General features: G+C 38.6%; 1 protein-coding gene across 1 annotated transcript in view; it reads right to left on the bottom strand.

Annotated features, from left to right (window-relative positions):
• LOC125882230 (ribosomal protein S6 kinase alpha-3) overlaps positions 1-25,821 on the bottom strand; it is a 71,906-nt gene that overhangs the window by 15,351 nt on the left and 30,734 nt on the right. Inside the window, exons 3-8 of the mRNA XM_049565983.1 lie at positions 6,352-6,468; positions 5,791-5,872; positions 2,795-2,875; positions 2,551-2,630; positions 313-419; positions 148-185 (exon numbers count right to left, since the gene is read on the bottom strand). Coding sequence (XP_049421940.1) covers positions 148-185; positions 313-419; positions 2,551-2,630; positions 2,795-2,875; positions 5,791-5,872; positions 6,352-6,468 — 505 coding nt within the window. The remainder of the gene's footprint in view (positions 1-147; positions 186-312; positions 420-2,550; positions 2,631-2,794; positions 2,876-5,790; positions 5,873-6,351; positions 6,469-25,821) is intronic.

Genomic DNA, 25,821 nt, shown 5'->3' with positions numbered 1-25,821 from the left:
CACACACACACACACACACACACAGACACACATGCATCAGTGACATAGATTTGTCTTGTTTCAGTGTCATACAGCAGCTGAAACACACACTGACAAAAACACACACACACACACACACACACACAGAATGGGTGTAATATTACGCACCAGTCAGCTTGATGTGTCCCTCCTCATCGAGCAGAATGCTGAAATAACAGAAATGCTTTTTTATGTATTCTGCAGGAAATCATTCATAATGCAGCATGACTGTGTGTGTGTGTGTGTGTGTGTGTGTGTGTGTGTGTGCGCGCGCGTGCACAAGCGCACTCCTACTTCTCTGGTTTGAGGTCTCTGTAAATGATGCCCAGGCCGTGAAGGTGATCGAGGGCTAGTGCTAGCTCTGCCAGGTAAAACTTGACGTCCTCCTCTGTGAACATCACCTACAACACACACACACACACACACACACAAAATTACAAATATATTTTCAGTGTTTACACATCATTAATAATTTCATTAAGATAATTTTAAAGCTGAAGTATGATATAATGTCAGAATTTTTTAAACAGGGCTTCTGCGGATACTTCTATTTTCTTTGTTTTTTAAATGTATTAATTTACCAAATGTCTCTCACATTAACAGCACACAGATCAGGATAGCGGAACAAACCACTATGATATGTTGTTTCTGGTCGGGATGCTCAGAGCAGAGGATCCTGTCTGCTAGCTAGCTATCGCTGTACTCTGGACGACATGTGGAACATCAAATTCAATTAAAATTGGCTGTTTAACGAGATCTCCTGGCCTGGCTGAAACTATTTCAAGGCAATACAAACAAGATTCGGGGTATTTTATGTTAAACTGTTTTCACGTTTGCAACAGTGGGAATCAAAGTGGAGTGAGAAATACAAAATTGCCAAGAAAACTTGCCAACAAATGCCAGGAATTTCCCACTTCTATTCTGTCCTCATGTCCACTACAAGACAAAAAAATCACGTTTGATGTCAGAATAAACTTTTGGGCAGATGGTCCCTAACCCTACGTAAATGATGTTGGTTCATGCTTTCTTCTTGTTTTATTTGGTCTTAAATTTCATTCGGAGTGACACTGAAAAGTTTTAAATCTATCTTGCCTTAAGCTGAAGGAATCATCACTATATTCATCTCTCTTGTGGAATGTGCTGAAACACCAGTATCAACTGGATGCATGCTGCTATTTATAAATGTTATTAAGCTGTCACATCAAAGAGTTACCTTTGACGATTAAAAAACCTGTTTTTTAAATGTTTTACTTCAGGATATCCTACAGTAATTTTCATGTTAGTCATAATGGTCAGACAATAACTTTTTACTCATTAATTGATTTTTATTTTTATTTTTGGGCTTTTTTGCCTTCATTTGATAATACAGGTAGAAATGAGAGGGGGAGACAAAGAGAGAGGGGACAACAGGCAGCAACGGGGCCACAGGTTGGAATCAAACCAAGGCCACTGCTAAGGACTAAGCGGGGCGCACACTCCACCAGGTGAGTTAACAGGGCGCCCCAGATGATGACAGTTTAAAAACAAAAACAGGGTGAAAACTTCACAAAAACAAATCATTGTGTTTTGTTTGGGAAAACTTTAATTTGCAGAAAGTGGATGAATTGCGGCTTGAAAATATGAGAAAGTTTAAAAAAAAAAAAAAAAAAACAGCTGCAGCAGTCAGCATTCTGATAAATCTGTTGGACAAAAGGAAAATTCTGAGAAAAAAAAAATTTCCATAAGTTTTATGTGCCGATATTTCTTGGTTAATGCCATAAAACGGTCTCGTTCAGGTGCTTAAAGACCACAGAGTCTGAGCCAAAAATGGAGAGGCAGCATTCAGTTTTTATGCACCACATATCTGAAACAAACTCTGCTCCTGCTCTCTTGCTTCTTTTAAATCAGGGCTAAAGACTTTTCTGTTTTCCTCAGCCTTTTGTAAAGTCAATTTGGGGCTACTTATTCATATCTTGCACTGCACTATAATTGCAATGTTACGTCTTCCTGAACAATTAAATATGACTTGTGTCTTAAAGTGTCTTTGTAAAACGGCTTTGTTTGTTTTTTTCTGAATGCCTTTTATGTGTCATGTTAAGAACTTTGATTGTCTTGTTGTTGGTATACAAATAAATTTGCCTTGCCTCTTAAAAAACAGCAAGGTGCAGACCAGTGTGATCATCAATGCACAAAGCTTTCTTTAGTCCCCAAACATTTTTGGCAATGTTTGCAATCAATAAACAGTTTTTTAAATATAAGATAGAGGAAAATGTTTGCGGAATAAAGAAAGTATGATGCACCTGAGAGGAGCTGTGTGACGTGTTTTAATTTTCTAATATAAAATGAGAACAGAAAATCTAATTTCCCATGAGCAACAATAAATTCCAGATTAATGTATTTTTTTTATTTGTTATGAGCATTTTGTTGCTTTTCCTCTGTTTTATGTTCTCCACTTTGTCCCTCAGACATTGACTGTTTTTGTTGCCGCAAATAATCCTCACGCCCTCTCTTTGCATATAAACCATAGTAACACCACTGTTGAAGAGGAGTTACCTCCTTAGAGAGACGTGTGAAAAGATCTCCTCCTCTGAGGAAGTCCAGGATCAGGTAGAGCTTCCCCTCCGTCTGAAACGCTAAGGAAGGAAAGAGAGAACTGAGATAAGATCTGAGAAGTTTCCTGCCTGTTGAACATTCCCACTGTGAGGTCTGTTGCCTGCTAAAAGAGGAGTAATGAGTTCTGATTGGCCGGTGCGGCGCTGGTGACTCATCGCGGACGGTCTGTTATTGGTTGACTCACCGTAGTGCAGTTTGACGATGAAGGGATGGTTGACCTCCACCAGGATGTCTCTCTCCATCTTTGTCCTGACCCGGTCACGCACTGGAAACAAACACACACAGAGACAGAGTGGAAAAGACATAAATCACCAGATACAGCACTCAGTGAAAAGCCAAAATAAAATAGACTCCCTTATTTGGTTTTCTATTTTGGCTGGAGAGACTCCCAGAGGGTTGTAGATGAGAAGCTGAATCATGAGGAGAGAACATCAACAGCAAGAAACTTCAAAACAAGAGAAGAAAGACACAAGTGTTGAGCCAGAGAGGAAAGACAGAGCCACACTTAGTAAAGGAGCATGTTGTATTTTTTTTCCACCAGCAGATGGTGTATGACTTGAGTTGAACATCACTTGCGGACTGTATTTCTCCTCTTCCTCTCTCCCTACACCTCTTCAGCTCTGTGTATCTCTGTCTGGTCTTGTGTTAAGGTGGGAAATTCCATTTTAGGCAACAACAACTGAGCAAACCACAAAACAACAAAAAAAAACAACAATACACTGAATCCTCTTGAGAATAATTCACTGTCTGAAAAGTACAGATGACTTCATCCACAAAAAATACGTATGAGGGCAACAGTCCTGCAACTGACTTCTGAACATTTAAGGTGTTGCAAGTACAGCTTTAAGGGAAACGTCAGCATTTTTCAACCTGAAACCTATGTTCCTATGTTTTTGTGTTTAAGTGACTTATGGGACAGGGTTTTTCCATAAGTGCGCCAGCTGTCGGCTGGAAAGCTGGACATTAAAAATTTATAGACTACCCCCTTACTGTTTTACGTCACATCACCATCAGTTATTAAACCTTGGTCTTTTTAAACTAAGCTGTATCTTAAAGCCAGAGGATGGATTTAAGTGTTTTCATTTGTCTGTTTTCGGAGAAATGGATACCACTGCAGATAATTTGGCTCCCAGTAGATACCTTGTGAACAACAAACACTGAGAGAATCCTATCACAAAAAAGCTGAGCACCTAGAGACAAGCTGAGCTAACGTTAGCAGGGGATCAGCTAGCATCCCCTCCTAATGTCTGGGTGCTGAGGACTGTTGGAGAAACACAAATGTTAAATGTAAAACTGCTTTATTTAGGGTTTTTTTTTTAACCCCTTGTAATTATTGGTGTCTGTTTGGATGATGAGAAGACCTCTGCAGATTATTTGGCTCTTGAGGCCTTTACTACAAAGCAGGATTTAGGGTTAGCGAGGTAACAGGATAAATCACTTGGTAACTACATATAATATATAAGTATAATGTACTTATATATCATATAATATTTTATATTCTTATAGGTTAGAATCATGTTATTGTTCCAGGCTCTGGAACAATTTCGATTTCCACTCTGGCATTCAAACAGAGCTTCTAACAAATGGAGAGATTGTAAACACATAATGACAATCCAAGCTGCATTTTTACACACTTGTTCGTTCATAATAATTTTTACACAGTGTTTGTTCATAATGTTTTTATAAGGCAATATACCTGTAGCTACTCAGACTCTGACTGTTTTCAAAACGTCCCGGAAATCAAGATCTTTCTTTTATTTGTGCTTTTCCTTATCACTAAGCGTTCATGAATTGAAGATGAACAGCTTGGGTTCAGAGCAAATTCTTTCCTCATTTAAAAACATTTTAAACCCGCGCTTTTGACAAGACTGGAAGGATTCACATAAATTTCATCCACATGCACATTTCTGTTTACTTGCACATATACCACCTGTATACTTACTTATACTTACCTAAAAGGAATGTAGTTGGCATTATGCTTGTATTGTTTTACAGTAAACAAATCCCATTAAATGACCGAAACCAGCACGGTCTTAGTAAATCTTTAAGAACATTTCACAAATGTAGCGTTTTGTGTTTAAAAAAATCCTAAAACAGCAAGTCACTGTTTTATTAAACTAACAAGAACAAACAAACAAGAGGGAAAAGAGCATTTGTTGGGGACTATTTTCAGCAGCGTATAAATCTACATTTAGTTCTCTATTGAGTATGTGTGGCAGCAGGACAGTGTATAGGCTATGGGGTTGAATCAGAAGAAACTACAGTGTGTGTGTTCATGGTAATGAAGGAACATGTTGCCCAGTGCAACAGTCGCTATGTTTACATGCACCAAATATTTTGGTTTTTGCCCTTATTCCCTAAAAGACAGTATTCTTACTAAGTTGTTTACATGACTAATGAAAATGAATATTCCACTAATAGACCTGTTTACATGCAGCCATGTATACCGTGATTAACATGCTCTTAAATGGTTTGTAACATAAAAATATCGAACAGTGGAACAGCTGGAGCCGCTGTCATTTTGCTTATTTGCATGAAAAAAGAATTTCTTCAAAGTTTTCTTACTGCTGGTGGACTCGTTCAACCGTAGGAACACAGCCTCCCTCTTTAAATCCTTTAACCACCTTCTTGAAAAGGTTGGCTCAGTGTTTTAAAGTAGGTCTGTTTCTCCTTCTGAACAGAAATGTGGGCTTTTCTTTTGCGCATGCATCTCTGCTCCACAGCCCTGTAAAATGTTGGCGGGTGTGTGTGTGTGTGTGTGTGTGTGTGTACAACGCACACAGCTGACCGCAAACAGGCAAGAGGCCATGTGTCGCAAACTGCAGTAAAAACCCAAACGGAGATGCATATTCTATATAACACCAGCATATCCCACATCTTAAAATGAACATGCTAAATTCAGAAAAAGGTTTGATATCCAAACTGAATATGCTGTTTACATGACCCATTTTAATCCAGAATACTGCCATATTCAAATTAATTGTGAAATATTAGTGTGCATGTAAATGTACTCAGAATGAATCATTTATGTGTTTTGAACAACAGTGGAGCTCTATGGCACAGAAGAAAAAGACATATCAAACTGTAGATACACACACACAGTACAGATATATTTATTGTTGATTTGAGTCTGAACATGAGATTTAGCGACAAGAAGAAATAATTATAGTCTCTTTCTACCTTTCAGTGTGGCTTTCTTCAGGACCTTCATGGCGTATAGTTGACCCGCATCTGGCCCTGTGATCTTCCTCACCAGAAACACCTAAACACACAAAACAATTTGTGTACAATCAATTGCTGATGTATGTTTTTATGCACTATAGGTGTGTGTGAGGAGTGTGATGTACTGTGTGATTGCTCAGTGCTGTATCTGAGTGTTACTGTGTGTATCAGAGTGTGTGTTTTTACAAATCCATGTACTGTATACTAAGTGTACTCTGTGTGTTTGAGTTTGTTTGGATAAGCTTCCTTTTTTCTAGGTCACACTTCTGTAGATTAATATAAACAGAAACACACACAGCTAATTGCTCATTCATAAAGACGATCACACTGAGCGCCAGTGTGAAGGGCCCTCAGCCTGCCATCTCCATGGCAACGAGCTCTCAAAACACTGACACAAGGGAAACGTTACGGGGATGTGAGTGGAAATGAAACCCACGTTTACACACACTCTTAAGGCCCACTCACACTCACAAAGCATTGACAGGTACAGTACACAGACACACACACACACACACACACCTTGCCGAACGAGCCTTGTCCCAGGACTTTTCGGAGCTCGAACTGTCGCGAGTCGGCCTTCTCTGATCCCTCCTTCACGTGATGAGTGATGCTGATCTCCTTGATTGGCACGTCATCCTGTAACACACACATGCATGTGAATGTATAAATGACCGGAAGGGCTGTTTACTTGTCAATAGCAGCCAGTCAAGCTCATGGCCACACACACACACACACACACACACACACACACACACACACACACACACAACAGTGTCAAGCTCATTATTACAGCCTGAAATTCACACATTATTAATTTAACTTTAATCCCTAAAGAACATTCTTAACATGCCATGTTATATTTCTCTCCCCTACATTTCAGAAAAATATGGTGCTTTTTATTGAACTATACTGGATGTATATTTTTATATGTCAGCTTTAGTTACTTCACAGATTAAAGCTTGGGTAGGCAGTTTAAAATTGGGCATCAATGGAAAAAAAATCCCATTTTAAACTCTAAGCATACTGTAATTTAAGGTCTGAGCAATCTGGAAATCCATCGGTAAAAAAAAATAAAATAAAATAAAATAATTTTTTTTTTCTTCCTTTACCTCTGGAGGCACGGAGCCCGGAGTTTTTCGACTAACCGGAAGCGAAGGGGCCTCACGCCCTTCACTTCCAGCAGTGCCCCCAGGGAATCGCCGTGTTGTTTACAAACACTTCAGGTAGAAAACCAGCAGAGTTTAGCTATATATCACATTTTTCACGTCACTATATCACTGTGTAGACTAATCTCATGTTTGTTAAGTCTATAAACACAATGACTGAACAAACGTTACTATTTCCATGTGCACGTAATTAATATGGTTATTGTAGATTAGCTGGGCTAACCGTTAGCTGTTAACGTTAGCCGTTAGCGTTGTCTATAACCATAGACTATAAAAATAAGGTAATAACTCAATAAATGGTCCGTGAATAAAATATTTTTTCCAGCGAATATCTTAGTTACAACATGATTGAGCTAGCAAAGCAGTTTTGTGTTGCTATGTGTGGTATTTATTCAGTTATAGGAAATCACGATGTCTAGAAAGCATCAGTGGCTGCAGCTGACAGGGACAGTTAGCAAAGCTAACATCAGGACGTCATCTGTTAAAAGCCTCCCGTTGGCGGATCCGACATGAAACTACTCCAGTTAGCTCAATCATGTTGTAACTCAGACATCCGCTGGAAATTTTTTTTTTTTTCGTTGACGAGACGGCATTACTGGAGCGGTTGCTATGGACGCGGAGCTTGCTGTTTCTGTAGGTACACATTTCCTGGGGACACCTGCACGTCTCAGCCGTGCCCCCTCCATTGTGATTGGCTAAAGCGCAGCATCATTCAAACTCAATTCCGTTTTTGCGAGCCGAACCATTTAAAAAATCTAGTTCCCCGGTGGACATAATTGAGTGACGGACCGAGTCCGACCATAAATCTCCGCTTTCACTTTGTGCAGTGCATTCTCGCATTTTGACAACATGGCAAGTGCGCCTGACGAACCTGAAGACCCACCCGCAAACCTTAAGTCCTCCGTTTGGGAACACTTTGGTTTCAGGCTAAAATACGAAGATGGAAATAAACAAGTGGACAAGACAAAAGCAGTGTGCCGACACTGCAGAACAGCGGTCGGGTATGTACCTGGAAACACGTCTAACATGCTAACGCATCTAAAGCGACACCACCCAAATTTGAACGTTAACCGGCACGACTAGAAAAAGCAATCTGGTGCAAACTGCGATATGGTCGTCGTTTAAAAAGAAAGAGCGTTTCCCTGACCATTGCGCTAAAGAAATAACCAACGCCATTGGAGTTGAGTAAAATTGTTTAAGCTGCACTTTAGATATAAGCATGTTTTGTTTACTGCACTTTAACAAAGTGGGAAAGCTAAGTAAGTTCCTAGTAAAACTGAATCTGAGCAGGCTTTAAAGCTGACCAGCTGCACTATACTTTTTATTTTAATTGAGTAAAACTGTTTAAGCAGAAATGTATATTTATATTTTTCATTCAAAAAATGTGTTAAAAAAACAGCAGGATTTTATTTTTCACTTTTATATTTCTATTTTCATTCAAACAATGTGAAAAAGCAGGATTATATATATATATTTGTTTCATTCAAAAATTGTGTAAAAAGAGTTAACTGCTGTGATGGTATGTTTTAATAAGGTTACCAATAAGTAAAAGATATTTAATAGTTGTCTATTTTTTTCATTACTGTACCGAAAAAAACCGAACCGTGACTTGTGTACCGAGGTACGTACCGAACTAAGGTTTTTGTGTACCGTTACACCCCTAAAATGTACTATTATTATTGTTATTATTATTATTATTATTATTATCAATTGGTGACTTTTTTGATACTCATTTAAGTCATTTTCCATGCAAAAACATCCCAGCTCCTCAAATGTGAGAATGTGTTTGCTTCTTTCTTTAAATTATTTCCTCAATTATTTGCATAGGTTTGGACTGCTGCTTGGACAAAACAAACATTGATATAGTGTCACTTTGGGCTCTGGGTAATTATGATGAGCAATTTCTACAAACTAAATTAAACAATTAATACAAATCCTAAAATTATCAGAAGATTAATCCATGATGAAAATAATTATTAGTTAATGGTTCACAATGAGCTCCACCTCAACCAACTACATTCCCGCTTTTGCATTAATACATTAGTTGTAGTCATCTAACAGTCACATTTTTCTACTTTTAATACATTGCTCTGATAATACTTTTACACTTTTACTGTAGTAACTTCCCCTCAGAGCAGTCCCACCCTCTTGGTTCATAACCACCAGTCTAAAATATCATTGCATCAAGATTTCTCTTAATTGGAACGTAGACATCTAGCCCAAATCTGGGAAAAACACATCTGGAGTGCATGAAAATATGTACCATGGGGTGTCATACTTTTGGGCTTTACAGGCCAAATTTTAACCTCATTTTTGCCTCAACAGACCAGAATGCATTGCAGGCAGTGAGTTTTTCCACCAGTGGAAGTCTCATGTATTTCTTGCTACACCATTTTTTTCTGTCTGACTCTCAAAATCTACAGCTGTATGGAGCAAGTTCAGGCATGTTCTCTTGCTGTATTTTTTTTTTTTTGTGAAAGGCATCCTGGGAAATGCAGTTTGTAAAGCAGTAGGTAAATCCAAAACACAACATCCTGAATGTTATGAGCGTGAGCATGTTTTCCTTTCATCTAGTATTCCTCACATCTCAGTGAATCACACAACAGGTTGAGCAGGGCTCCCGAATATTCGTCATCCACTCAGTGGGAAATTACAAAACACACACACACTCAAATGGGACACACACACACACACACACACACACAAACACACAGATGACCGGTTGTCATGGAGCCACCCCCAATACCTGCCTCCCGCTGTAGCTGAGTGACTAATGATACCATGCTGTGTGACTGTACTGAGTGACACCATCCCTCTTCAAACTCTTTCTAAAGCTTCCTAGCGTCTCACTTTGTGTATCCAGGATATTGATGCAGTAAACCAAACAAGTAAACACATCCAGACTACATTTCCCATCATGCTCCTTGCTCTGTACTCCCTAATCCATCCTCTTCTCTCTGTCCTTCTCAGTTCACCTTTTTCTTCTTACTTCCACTGCATTCACTCTCTCCTTCCTCTGTACCTGCAGTTCCCAGGTAGGTGACCTGCTGGCCGCTGGGCGTCCAAGTGCATTGTGGGTCCTGTAGTCGCGACTGTGGCTGAGACTCTGTGGCGCTAACATGCTCCTGTGCATCGACTGCGAGGCTACAGGATGGAGTTGGCTAAACACTTCTCCCTCCCTTTCTCTCTTACACTCAGTCTACCTCTCTCTCCCACTTTCTCTCTCCCTAAGAGACATCCTCGCTTCACTCCCTCCCCTACTTTCCTTCCTCCCTCTATCGTTCCCTCCCTCTTTCTCGCTTTTTCTATCTTTATTTCAACCGTTCTCACCCCTCCTCTCTGGTTTGCACCTCTCTCTTGCGCTCTCTTTCTTCCTCATGGGAAAAAGGTCATACATAAGAGAAGGAGGAGGTGCAGCCACACGTGCAAGTACTCAGATACTTCACTTAAGTACTGATACCTCACTGTAAAATACTCCATTACTAATGAAAAAGTCCTGCCTCCAGAAATAAAAAAGTAAAAGAACAGAAGTGCTACCAGGAAAATATACTAACAGTATCAAAAGTAAAAATACTTAAAATGTAGAGTGGCAGCTGATTTAAGTGGAACTAATGACCAACTTAAAAGAGAACTTTGCTTTTTATTGTTTTTGTTGATAATACTAGTGTTATGAAATCTATGTTGTTTTTTCCCTCCAGTTTTCTTTTAAAGATATTTTTTTTGGTCTTTTAGCCTTTAATTGATAGGACAGCGTTAGTGTGAAAGGGGGAGAGAGAGAGGGAATGACATGCAGCAAAGGGCCACAGCCTGGAGTCGAACCCGGGCCGCTGCGGCAACAGCCTTGTACATGGGGCGCCTGCTCTATCCACTAAGCCACCGACGCCCCTTTCCCCCCAGTTTTCTAGTCAAACAGCAACGTAAGTTCTTTCAGATTGTGACGCCCACCTCTACGTGCTGGGCAGGTTTCAGAAGTATTTGGGGGTTAAGCATCAGGAGCTCAGGCGCAATGCATCTGATGACTGATTGTATGTCCACTTAAATGTGGCAAATGCCTCCTTTAATACACTGATGGGTAGTTGAATCTACTTTATAACATCTATAAAGTCACTGAAAACTTTTAATCTGAAAAATAACTGGTAGCTACTGTTTAGCTGTCAGTTAAATATAGTGTAATACAGTATTGCCAGCTGAAATAAGCTATACACACATTCACTTGCTTGTACGTACATAGTAGTTCTATGTTTGTGTTTACCTTGCTTTGTTTAGCTTTGTTGTCCTTGTTTATTGCTTTCTGTCCAGTTCTGTCTTCCTGAATAATGTTCTTAGAACTTAGAAAATAAATAAATAAATAAATAATTAAAATTCTTGTATGTGTCCTCATGCTGGGCCAATACAGCAGATTATGAAATATCAGAAATCAAAAACGCTCAGTACTAAGTTTCCTAATTCCTCTCTGCTTGGGCTTGTTATTGAAACTCATATATTGTTTTGTGCCAAACAAAATGTGTGCTTAAAACTGTCAAGTTTTGAAAAGCTGGCATAAAATGACGTTTGATGAGTCTATGATCAGATAGATCCAAATCTAAATCAAAATTCTGCCAATTTTTGACCGAGGCAAGCTTCTTGTACATTTGTTTATGTAAAAAAAAAAAAGAAAAAAAAAAGAATTTGGGTTTTGAAGAAAAACATGTTCATACTTATTAATGTAAAGAATAAAAAAATAGCCCTACTCTCAGCCAAACACATGCACACGAACATGTGATTCACACTGCATGTCATCAGCACAGAGTATGAAACATCACACCGCCATATGTAAATGAGATTCCTCCATCCAGCCAAAGTTTAGCGCAGCTTGATGCTGAGAGCCACAAAACAGCTGATCAACCATCAAAAACAGAGTTCGGATGCTGCTGACCGTCTGAGAAAATAGATTGTGAAATGTTTGAAAAGATGAGAAATGTTGAAATTTTCATGTCTGTGTGTGTCTCTGTCTGTGTGCGTGTGTGTGAGTCAGACCACAGATGGAGGATCGGAGCTGTAGACAGGATGCTCATGTAGCACCTCTTAATCACACAGATTAAAACTGCACCTGTGCTCTGAACACACACACATGCATGTACACAAAGTAACACATGCATGCAAACACCTGCATGCGCCCCCACACACACTTTACCTGCCTTTCTAACCTGCTATTGTCCTGGTTATCATTTATTTCCATCTCAACTGTGCACAGTTTGTGAGGAAAAAACAGACACACAAACGTGCACGGCTTTGACTCTTAAGCTGATTATTATTTTTGTCTCACGCACTCAAGGAAATCAGCATGTCACTGGTGGTAAATTTAAGCTGCTGATCTACTTTGCAGTTAAAAAAATTGTGAGCTTTGGATTGGTTGGTTTAAGAAAACACAAGTGAGAAAGTAATTGAGCTTTGAGGTTTAGTCTTGATTTTGGAATCACCACATTTCAGTGCCTGTTTATTAGATTCTTTGAACACTGAAAACAACAACAGAAAAGAAAATGCACAATACTACATGTAAAAGTATACACACATACATACACACATACACAGGTAATAATGTTAATATGACGACAAGGTTGAGGTTGATAATACTAAAAACAGAGATCATACTTGAAAAATGACTTCATAATTTGATGGCCTACAAAACAAGTTGAAATTAAATTTATTATTAAATAAATTAATTGTTTCAGCTCAATTTTCAACTAGTGTTGAAAGTAAAATGTTAATACAGGCAGCAGCAAAGTAATGAACAGATACTTGAACTGGTTTCTTTTCCTTGTTTTACAATTTTAAATGAAATGCAACTGAATACCTAAAGCTGTGGTTATGTTTAGCACTTTGGCTGTAGTATACTACATAATTTGCTTAAGGGTGTACTACAGCAATTACGTATTGCACTTTCATAAATGTGGGGGAATTTCAAATGACAGAATGAAAAATAAAATTCAAAATCGATGCAGCGGAGGTTAAGATATCCTTACTTTTAGTCCCCAGTACAAATGAAGCTCATAAAATGCTGGATCCTACACTTCCTATAAAGCAGCTCAATAAAGTATGCCATCAGGAGGCTCTCTCACAGACTTAAAAAAACATTTTCCTCTAGGCTAAACAGAATCCACTTGATGAGTACCCTGATAAATTTACTGACAGGTTGAGTACCTGAAACAAACAAATACAATCCGTCATAAACAGTGAGGTTAACAGGTCTCCACTGAGCTGTCAGTAACACAGCTGGAGAGGACGCAGCCCTGCAACACTTCTCATCATCTGTCCACCATCAGATCTAATTAAGAGCCCTCATGAGCAGAATGAATCAGTGTGATGCTGTTACACACAGCAACAACAGACCTCCCCGTCGGACACATTACAGCCTTCATATTAAATGATCATAAACTCTGCACACGTTTTTAACTGCTGGTCAGACCTGGAAATCAACACGAGTGTCTGGCTGCTTCTTACCTTTCTAAAACTCACTGATGCTCCCAAATACTCGATGTACATTTTGCTGATAATACCTCTGTACTTTTACTTAACTACTGGATTTTGCCAACCAGTCCATTACAGTGCAGTAGTGTCTATTTGATGGTGAACAGACACTACTGCACTGTAGTAGTGTCTATTTGATGGTGAATATCTTAGGACACGTCAGTCTTAGAGGGGATGAGGGTGGAAGTAACATGAAACTCCCCTCACTGCCCACTCACACTCACGCACAAACACACAGGCACATGTTTGTAAGTAGCTTATCTATCTCACAAACACATTCATATTTTGTCACTTTAGAAGATGGCTACTGTACTTTCCTATCATTCCTGTGCCGTGACCAAATTAAAAATAAAATGAAGTCTTGACCATAAGGTAAACTGTTTGTCTGTGTGCCATCTGCTTTGAACTGATCTCACTAACAAAAACACCAACCACTCAACCGAGCAGAGATCCAACTCAAACAGTTCACCTGCAAGAAGCAAGAAATGTAATCACTATATACGCATCACCATTCCAGAGGTGGAATGTAATTAAGTACATTTACTCAAGTACTGAACTTAACTGAGGTATTTGTAATTTGAGTTTTTTTTTCTTTTCGTGCTACTTTCCACTTCTACCCCATTACATTTATCTGACAGCTTTAGTTACTTGACAAAAAATGATTTTTTTTCACTCAAAACAACTGAAGAGCTTGTAAAACATGATAATTTGTTACAAAATGAACATTCCCAAAGTTTTTGTAAGTCAGCTGAAACAATTAGTTGATTGATCAATTAATCGACTGACAGAAAAATCACTGGTAAATAGAAACGCATCGATATTCATTTAACACTGAGAATCTGCCAACAGCGAGTCTCAATGCGATACTTCTTTTTTACTGGATAATACAGCTAGTAATGTACACTTTAAATACTTTTAAGGTTTTAAACTCAATCCAGTGTTTATGTCTGAAAACTGAATAGGTCTGCAATGCATTAATAAACAAATCCCTGCATCCAAGCTGATACTTAATGCTGGGGGAAAGGAATTCTTTCCTCTTTATCTGAACTCAAGGGTGACATGACGGCTGAAATTCACTACAAATATTCAAACTGCTCCAACAGCAAAATTCAGGAAGTGTTGTTAGCTACATCAGCACAACAGGCTCAAAACTCACAATATATTTACCATATTATCTCTCTTAATTCTGACGCATATTCTGATCGCCATGACACCTTGTAAAACTAGTTGGATCTACTGCTTTAAGTCAAGAAACATAAATATATACTGTTTACATTTCATGAGTCCTTATGTGTTATTTTCTGATGTGTATAGCAACACTGATAAGATGCACACACATAGAAAAACGACCTAGAGGTGACCCAAGCAGCTCCACTCACAAACTCATGACTACTCACAGCCATACTGGGGTGTGCTGGTCCACAACACCCTAAAGCTGTCTCCCCATTTTTCCCGATTTGCTCCCAGCGGCCACCATCCAAGGTCTGGGCTGCTTGCTGGCAGTTGCTGACCATCCCAGCATGCAGCAGAAGGCGTCGGAGCGCCTTAAGCCGGCTCCTCAGAGCCCTGACAAGCCTGGTGACGGAGCTCACACACTTGGCCGGGTTGGCCTCCGTCACCACACGGTGTGTCATCACTAAGTGAACTGAGGAGCTTGGAGTCTGGAGCAACACTGTGGCAGCAAATGACTTGGACTGGGACAGGCAAACAAGTGTGAGTCAGTGTGAGGGGATACCCAGAGGAAGGGCAGGAGAGGGAGGGGGGACAGATCCAAACTGGGATGGGCAGCGGGATCCCCCCCCACACGACTCCTCCTCCCACCCCCCCTCTCCACTAACATGCAGCTGTAACCTTCCACCCAGTGTTTCCATCAGGTGTCCTGGAGATCCCCGTTCACTCCACAGTAACATAACTCTCCGACCAATGACTAAATACCATGAGTGGAGGAACTCCCACTTCTATTTTCACACATTCACACTCAAGTTTTCAACATTCAACATGCAAATATCAGTCAAAACATCAATGAGTCTGGGACCCAATCTGTCAACTGACTAAAAACCATGATGAACTGTTTTATGTTTCTCTTGTTAAATAAGAAGTCTGTTTTAAGGGCTGCAATTTGTGATAGATTCCATTTTCAACTAATCCACTGATTATTTTTCAGTTTTATCAATTCATTGTGGAATTATTGAAAATAGTGATGAATTAATTCAAAAACCCAGAGACATTAGATTTACAATCATATAAAACAGAAAAAAGCAGCAAGCTGTCAGATTTGAGAAGCTAAAATCAGATAATGTCTGCATTAAATGATTTTAATGGCAATTATTAACTGATTCATTTTCATATTGACTAATAATTACAGCACTATGAGTAATTTTAATTCAAAACTTGGATCTTTTAGGACAGTAAAAAAAACCAGAACATTCACATGTTCATAATTTCTGTTCCGATCACATTTTACTGTATGTAAGTGTAATACAGAGTAGGAAATACATGCACTACAGTACACATACTGCTTTTTGCAAAGCTTCCCTTGATTACATCATGCCTCATATTCGATAGACGTCACAGCACGACATGATCATGATTGATAAAGTGTCCAAATCCTTTTTATTTCCTTTTGATACTTTAAGTACATTTTGAATGCATGACTTTTACTTGTAATTAAGTACTTTTTCAATGCATTAATTTCCCTTGTAAGCACTTTTAAAATATGGAATTTCTACTTTAACTTCTTCCAAACTGGATTTTGTCAGGCAGTCCGATCCAGTGCAGTAGTGGCTGTTTATTGGAAAATATTTTAGGACACGTCAGTGTGAGAGGGGATGAGGTTAGAGGTAACGTGAATCCCCCAATTTCCCTCACTACCCACATGCACACACACACACATACACACACTCCACAAGGGGGTGGTCAGTGGTGCAGTGGAGGGTATACCCAGATATATGGCGCAGGGTTGGAAATGAACTTTTCTGTCCACCTGTCACTGACGTTCATGGATTGTTAAATCAACATGCCACTCAATCGAACATCTTTGTTTTTTTGGCTGGTAAGTGAAGCAAATCTAGCAGCCACTAGCATATTTTACCAGCATTTAGCTGGTGGCTGGTGCTAATTTCCAACCCTGATACGGGTGTACCCACCTCTTTTTCTGGCTGTTTACAGCATACCCACCTATCAGCCGAAAAGCCATTGGAAAATATAGGCGAGTATATCCATGTCCTCCTCAATAACCCACCCACCTACCTAGTATTACACCCACCTCATGAACTACCACTACACCACTGGGGGCAATAATGCACCTAAATGGCAGTTGCCGACAGCCATTAACCAGAAGAAGAACAAGAACAACAACAGTCACCAAGCCAATGCGTGTGGTAACATTAAAATATACAACAACATTTAACATGCTCACAAAGTCATTTTTAGTGTGATTGTTTTGACCATGGCCCTACCCCACAACTGAATTCACTACATAACCTTAGCTTGCAGTAGCTGCATGGGTAATCGATTCATCTTATGTTAATGGTAAGTTAGCAAGTTAACTAACTGCCTACTTTATTAGAATGATACGTGTTGGAGCCATAATATAGTTTTGTTTATTTATTCTATCCTTATCTAAACAAGGTAAACTTAAAAATATACATGCAGTTATTAAACTGAACACTGGGTGGAGCTTGTATTGAGAATCATGTGTGGAGTGGGGAGGCAAATAGTTTTTGACCATGTTGTGGAAGTGTGTTGAAAAGCTTGAAGTATTGGCACATAACTCAATTGCTGTTTTGAGAATAAATGGATTGCCAAATCCAAAGAGATAAAGCTCACTGGACATTGGTTTATTTTTAGCCCAGAACATGCGTCCGGAACAAGTTCACCCGTTCGGCCCTCAGTGGCTTATTTAGACATTTTGTTTTGTTAACATGATGTGACTTACCATGACTTAACGTCATCAAACATAAAAACATTGATCTCTGCTTGAGTCGTGTCAGACAGACTTTCATCGACAAACGATGAGCCCACGCTACTTCATGACATCAAAGTCCATCTTTTCTTATTGTTTTGATTGGGAAACGGCAGAAATTACATACTGTGGGTTTAAATCTTGCACAGAAAAGGGGTTTAACATGGTGCTGACCAGAATTAAGATTCCCTTTTTCATGTTTTTTATTTTATTAAGTGACATTCTTTTGGTTATAACTGTTTTGAATCCACCTCAGATTTATAACATGTTCTGCTGTTTGGCAAATGTTTGTCATGTTCTGAATAATAGCTTAACCATGATTAACCATATGATTTCTTTAGCTTCAGGATCATAAATCAGCCTTTAAACTTGAAAGACATAATTATTTATTGTGAGAATTATTGATATTGACTGATGTGGAAAATTTTAATCATGGTTACATGCCCAGCCCTTATGCAGAACAAACTTACTTGCAATGAACATGATTCTGTGCACATTTGTGAAGCCATGACAGACATTAATGTTGGGAAAATATTGTTATAGTGTGATATTGTTTTTAATACATTTATTCAGACGTGCTCATACAGTAAATCTATAAAATCCTTGTTCTGGCCCTAAATGTAAAATGGTTGCATGTTTAAGGAAAGTTTATCAGTAGAGCAAATTTCAGCAGCAAGACAATTCAAAGTGGTTTCTATGAGACTGAAAGGCATTAAGAAAAAATATAAAAGAAGCAAAAGGAAATATAAAGACACACATAAATAGGATTATAAAACCTGTAAAACAAAATAAATAAGTGATAATTCTGCTTTCTATCCCTGCAACAATCAAACATACAGACCTGAAGTGATACAGGCATATGTACATAAAACCGACAAACACAAGCTGACGCACAGGCGACAATGACGCAAATCAAATATCTCCAATACCCACAGCCAACACACTGAACAGTACAGCACAGACACAATGTGGACCCAGACACTCTCCGCCTGAAATCCTCCACCTGTCACCCCCAATACACACACAAAAACACACACACACACACACACACACGCACACAAACACAAACACAATGTACACAATGCAAGTGTGGTCCGTCAACAGGATGTGTGACATATCTTGGATTACCTCCATCTGTTGTCGCCCTTCCCTGAGTCTATACTGGTTTCTATACACACACCAGCAAGGGCAAAACACAAGGTAGAACTGGGCTGGACGTATAGATATGGAAAAAAAGGTTGAACTTATTTGTTAAAGCTTGATGCTCGCAGACATAAAGGCAAAGAAAAGTATCACCAACTCTGCAGCTCTATTGAGCACTTTCTATCTTTCAGCTCAGTTTTTTGGTTTTACGACACATTTAATGTCTGGTTTAATCTAAATGTTCTCAGCAAACAAACGCTGATAAAGCCACTGTACAGTTCCTCATACCAGCTGGTGAACATAGTGGAGCAGTTAGTGGTTAAAGAGACATATGTTTTACTCAAGAGTTGGTAGAGACCAAAAACAGAGCTAAAAGAATGAATATTGGATTTACATTCATCATGTATGACAGCTAGATGTTTAGCTGTTTGCTAACATACTAGCCATGACAACTTTCTAATGCTTTATTATGTGTATCTCTGTCAACTTATTGTAAAACTCCTGCTCCCCAGGTAGCCAAAAGAAATCAGTTATTGCTTTATGTGAAAAAAAGACACCAAGATTATTCACTACTTCATGCTAACTTCACTGCTTAACCTGCTTACATTCATGGCACTGTGTACAGTACGTTAGTGCACTTAATTGATAACCTTTATTGTTTATATTTTGTTTATTTGCAGTCTTTACATATCGGTTCTTTTGTTGTGCAAAAAAAAAGTTTAATCTTCTCTAACATATGCTAGGTTTGAAACATGGAAACAGCTGAAGTGGCAAGTTTGTGTCTTCATTTATTTCAGGTGAACAGCAACATATTCCTCTGCTCTGTGGTGCACAATCTCCAATCACAATTTCTTGCCTATGGAATAGGGATGCATCGGATGATATTGGCTTTAAAATGAACTATTAGAATCAGCAAACATGCCTTTTCTTATTTTGGATGATGAATGAATATTACATACACTGAAAAGTATTGTTTTTCATGTCTCCATCTGCTGGTAGGCCATCAGGATAAGAGTATGCATGCATAGTACGATGTTAAGTCCACTAGAGAAGAGACTTGATAATCACTAAAATTAGGTGGGGAAAAAAGTGGATATATTATCAGTATCAGTTATCGGCCAAGTAAGTTGTTATAGATCAGCATATTGGATGTAGCAAAAAATCCAATATCATGCATCCCTTTCATGGACAGACAAACAAACAGCAGTTTGGTATTTTAGACATTTTATCCGAAATTGTACCAACATGTTTCCAAGAACAACAGTTTATAATTCTATAATCAGTTTCCATTTATCTTTACAATTTCAAGTTATTGTTAGTAACAGTATAATAGTAGTATTGTTAGTCAAGTTAGTTTCAGGTTATTTATTGTCATTTTGCACAAGAATTATAGAGAAGCAGTCACTGAAAATGAAACTGGACGTTTGTGCCAAAATTGAAGAAATTCCTTCAAGGTATTTTTGAGCAATCGCGTTCATGACAATGGGACGTAGGGACAATCTGAAAACATAAAGGCTCCAGCCATGGCTGTTGGCAGGCGTAACAACTAAATGTAAACAGGAATGTGGTAAATGTAGCTTGTGTGTGTTATGAGAAGTAATATATGCATATGTATAAATGTACATACAGTATATCCAAAGAATTATAGTTAAAACATTATGGAGAAGTGTATTAAGGTCATACTGTAGAACTGTTAGAGGTCAGAATGCTAGAGCTCAAAGCAGTGTGGTAACTCACCACAGTGAAGTGTTCACTAACGTGCTCCTTTTACCAACTTTTATCTGAGAAGTTGTCTTTTTTCTTTTTGTAAATTTATTCATGTGTTTGGCTTGAAAAGGAAAAAGTACTTGGCAGTGACTGAGTTTATAGCAGTGATGGATAGCAAGTGTCAGAGTGTGTGTGTGTGTCTGTGAGTGTGTGTGTATGTGTGTGTGTGCGTGAGAGAGAGAGAGAGAGAGAGAGAGAGAGAGAGAGAGAGAGAGAGACAGGAAATGAGAGAAAATTGACGCCACATTTCCAGCGTCATATCACTCACATATCCCTTATTAACTCTAAGCTAATAAAAATAGATGCAAGGGGGGCTTTGGTAATAATACCAACCAGACTGTTCTTATGTATTCTTAGCCCTACAGTGTGTGTGTGTGTGTGTGTGTGTGTGTGTGTGTGTGTGTGTGTGTGTGTTTAACGCTAAAACTGCTGGCTGACCACAAATCCTGGTGATCTAAACCTTTTTTCTACTGTTGCTCTCAGTGTGAGTCTCTGTGGGTGAGAGCATCGACAATAGCTTCAAATGTCAATGTAATGTAAATGTGTGTATGTGCATGCATGCACATGCGTGTGTGTGTGTGTGTGTGTGCGCGTGTGTGTGTGTGTGTGTGTAAAGCTTTTCCATGGCAGCAGCTATCACGGATTGAGCGAGCGGGATGCCATTCCAGACAATCTGCGTCCCCTAAGCCCGTTACGCAATCAAATTAACAGGCCGGATGGTCAACACACGCACACGCACGCACACACACACACACACACACACGCTTCAGGTTAGAAGCATAGTGCAAGTGCATCTCTGCTGGCCTTGCCGGAGGCTCAAATAACAGACACACACAAAGACACACAGCTAACAGTCACCTGTCAAAGATCAGAACAGTGTTTCAGCAATAAAACACTTTAAATATTATATATATACAGTATCATACAGTATATATTTAAATATCAAATATTCAAAATCATTAAACATTTCAAACTCTCCACACACAGAGACACAAGATAAATGTTAGAGTTTACAACACACACAAGCACACACACAAACACACACACACAGTTGTTTTTATGAACAGTGACAGCCAACATGACTGAAGAGAAGAGAAGAGCTCCATCTACAGAAGCTCAAACAGCATCAACAGAAAATCCAAAGGGAAGGAGACGTCACCACACTGTCTGACTGACAGGTGATCTCTGGGAAATGTAGTGCAGTGACAGACACTGGCTGCCTCTGATTCAGAAGAAAAATGTAAATAACTTGGGCAGTACTTTCAAGACTGACCACACATGTTGGCCTGGGTCTTTCATTAACATTTTAATCTACTGTAATTGAATTTCTGTCGTCATATTCTCTATGTATTGTTTGTGTTTTGGACATTTTAATGCATATTTTCTTAAACTTTCTGTTTCTGTAAGTTAAGCAAACATGCCATATTGCTATGATATGTGGAAATAGTGTATTTAAATATAATAAAATAAACATGAAATCGGTTCTGGTGTTGACTTAGCAACATAAACTTAGATTGTAAAGAGTAAAGCAGGAACAAAAAGATGAACTAGAGAAGCCAGATCTTTCCTTCATCATGAGGTCACTCATGTCAGATATGTTCAATAGTGAGTCTTACCAGTGTGCCATCAATATTTGATTCATGCTAATGCAAACACAATGCATCACTATTTATAATCCTGTAATATGCATGATTCTGAAATGGGCCATAGTGAGTACTTTTACTTTTAATACTTAAAGTGGGCTACTATGATGCTAGTACTTTTGTTCTTTTATTTAAGGTAAATTTTGAATGCAGGACTTTTACTTCTAACAGAGTATTTCTACACTGTGTTATAACTACTTTTACTTAAAGGAGCAGTGTGTAGGATTTAGTGGTGTCTAGCTGTGAGGACTGTGGACTGCAACTAGCTTAAACTTCTCACATGTGTCAAGCGTGAACTCCTAGTAAGGATTCCTTCAGCGTTCATTGTTCAGGAGGTTTATATCGGGAGCCAAGTTATCTGCAGAGGTCTCTTAATCTTCAAAACAAAAAGACCCTATATTATAAACCAGTGAAACACTGAATAAAACAGTCTGACATTACAAATCAGTGTTTCTCCAATGCTGTTCAGCTCAGAACAGACAAGTTGTTAACCCAGCACCTGCTACTGAGTGCTCACCCTTATTTCTCATATAACTTAAGGTGCAGACACTCGGGAGGTTTTTTACCAGGTGGCAAATTATTCACAGAGGTCTCTCTCTCCAAAACAAACAGACCTGATGGTTTAAAAAGGTAAAAAAACTGAATAAAGTAGATTTGTTAAAGAAAAAGAAAAAAAAAAAGAAGGTGTTTTTCTGCTGCCGTTTGGCTCTTTGCATCTAGGCTGCCTACTACGATGGCTGATGCGAAAACATGAATGGCCCTATCCAGAGCCAGTGTTTGGTTTGTCTGTTCTGAGCTCCTGCAGTAATATGGTGATCTCCATAGATGAGGACCCACTTCCTATGTACGTTTAAACAGCGCATTCTAAGGTAATGAAAACACAATGATTCTCATTTTCAAACACACTTATGATGTTATATTCCATTTGTGCCGATACATCCCCCTTAATCCTACACACTGGGCCTTTAAATTTGTGAATAAAATGTAGAAACCGGCCAAATGAATAAAACCATCTCCTATCACAGATTAGGTTACTTTATACTGTAATATCAATATTTATCATGATATAGTACTGAATAAAAGCAATTGAGAAACTATTTATGGCTAAAAGAACCACATGGCAATGTTTGTGTTTGGCTAATTAAATAAATGAATTGCCTCATAAATCAAAATACTAACACATGGATGCATTTTGGCCATGAAGCTGTTCTGCTGATTGATCTACAAAATCAATCATATTGAAGAGATAACTACCACTGTATAGTACAGGAAAACCTCTGATGGTATACCAATGTATATTGTCTCACAGCACATTGTTATACCTCATCCTTCCAAAATTGCCAAATATTTCTACAACAAAACTCATTTTCAGTATTGGCAGCATCTCATTATCTTCTCATTACTTCTTACTCTGGATTTGCATGTATTTCTTCAATTCAAGTCATGAATTTATCTTTATGTTCAAGGTGTAAGGTGGGTGGAAATACAAAAAGAAATGTAAAAGAGAGCCATTTAATCTGAAAGACCAAAAGAGATAGAGACAATAAAGATGGAGAAGAGAGAGATGTAGGAGGATAAGTGATGGAGAAGAGAGAGGCAGATGTGATTTACAGCACAGGCCGAACTTTATAGTACAGAGAGAGAGAAAGAGCATTAAGTATAGATGAGGAGGAGCAGAGGGAGGACATCATCATTTATTCAAGAGCTGGCAAGACAAGATCCTCAATCACAGCTCTGCACACACAGGCACAGTACAGCAGCAGATGAAGGTGTGTGTGTCCTTTCTTTCATTATGCTGTTAACTGATCTACCAAGAAGTGCACAGAGGAGCAGATTGAGATAAAATAGAGAAGGGGAGGTTTTTAGACGTGGAAATCATGACTGACAGTTGGAGCACTTCAAGGCTTCCAGGAGGGTCGAGAAACTTGCTGGCTGAACCATCGTTTCAAAAGATATTTTAGAAAATATCAGTTTTTAAGTCAAAGGTACAAGCTTGTAAACATAAAAGCATTAAAAGATGAATGTAAGTACATGATTAAATTTGAAGTGATGTGAAACTAAAGGTTATACTTTATAAGAACCTGGTAAAACATGCAGCAGTTCACATCAGTCTCCTAAGTCAGTTTTGGATGATTTTGACATTTACAATTTTTTTGTTTTGTTCCCAAATGCAACAACACAGAAGTCTCAGTTTTACAATGGTGGAAGAAGTACTCAGATCCTTTACTTGAGTAAAAGTAGAACTACTACAGTCTAAAATACTCTATTACAAGTAAAACTGCTACATTCAAAATGTTACTTAAGTAAAAGTACAAGTATTATTGGTGAGAAGTATTAAAAATAAAAGCATGCAAGATGCAGAATGGCTACTTTCAATTAGTGTTTTATGATTACATAATATTATATTACTCTGTTTTTACCACTAACAAATACATGTATACTACTGAGTATATTAGTAGTATAGATGTGCATTATATCATATGATTTTATGTGTAAAAATGTAACTGTAATGTAATAAACTGTAATGTGAAACAGCTTTATTCAGTGTATTTACCACTTAAAATGACCTGGTGTGTTTGTTTTGGAGAGGAAGAGACCTCTGTGGATAATTTGGCTCCCAGTAACAACCTCCCTAACAATGAACACTGAAGGAATTCTAACCTGGAGAAGTTTCAGCTGGTTGCAATCTGCAATTCACCACTAGGCACCACCAAATGCCCCTAAATCTTACACACAGTTTCTTTAAGGTCCCCGCAAACAATACTGTCAACTGTCAAAGGTTTATGTATTGACAACTTCACTCCCCTCCTCCATGTCCGCCTAAATTGTGTTACCTTGTGAGACAGCTGGATTGGTGAGATCACGAAATCACAAGAGCATGAGATCATGTGTGAATCCAGTCCTGATTTGCTACACAGCCCATCCCAAATAGTGCCCATGGTAGAAACGGCATTGCCAAATCTCTACCACAATTCTACCATTTCATCGTATATACCATCATGTTGTCCAAGTTGCGCCAGAAAAACACAGAGAAAGCTTTGGAACAACACTTTGACCATGATCTAGGGTAAAAGTTTGAATAACTAATATTATATGACATTCAGAGTATTGTTGTGTAGTTTTGTAAGATTTTTTTCCTGGTGACTCGTCAAAGTTTTAATATGTGAGTGGTGTTGTGCTCTACAGACTCATAAAGGCAGTATTTCTAAAATTTGTTAGCTTTCAAGACATTTTGCTGAACAGTTTAGACTGATATACAGTATCAATCCCTTGTACCATTCTGGATGCACTGTGGGCAATGTTAGATGTAATATTTGTTGTAATTTTAGCACCATTGTGATGATGTTCCTTACATATTTGTCAGGGTTAATTCACTGTATTAGACAAAAACTTGTCCTTCTGGTTATTTTATCCATGAACAGTTTATCAAATTGTACTATATCACAATATTTATCAACACTGTGATGTGTCTGAACTGCTGTCCCCACAGCCAGCCAGTGTGCAACCTGAGATCCTCAGGCAGGAACCTGCTGACTGTTCCCACCTCACATTTAAATTTGGGACTGAGCATTTGCTGTTTGAACTGCTTGGCTGTGGAATGAACTGCCTGAGAAACTCAGGTGTTCTACATCAGTATCTTCTTTTAATCACTTTTGAGGACCTATCTTTATTGAAAGGCTTTCCTACAGTTTCTCTTTTACATAATTATTTTTAACCAATGAGTTACACAGTACCTTGCTCCTGACACTGCACTTAAGTCTTGCACTGCTGTTTCAATTTTAAATTCACTCATTGCTGT

This window comes from Epinephelus fuscoguttatus, linkage group LG21, assembly GCF_011397635.1.
Source record: "Epinephelus fuscoguttatus linkage group LG21, E.fuscoguttatus.final_Chr_v1".
NCBI lineage: Eukaryota > Metazoa > Chordata > Actinopteri > Perciformes > Serranidae > Epinephelus > Epinephelus fuscoguttatus.
The sequence above is the reverse complement of the archived record's forward strand: the minus strand, read 5'-3'. Positions and strand labels throughout refer to the sequence as shown.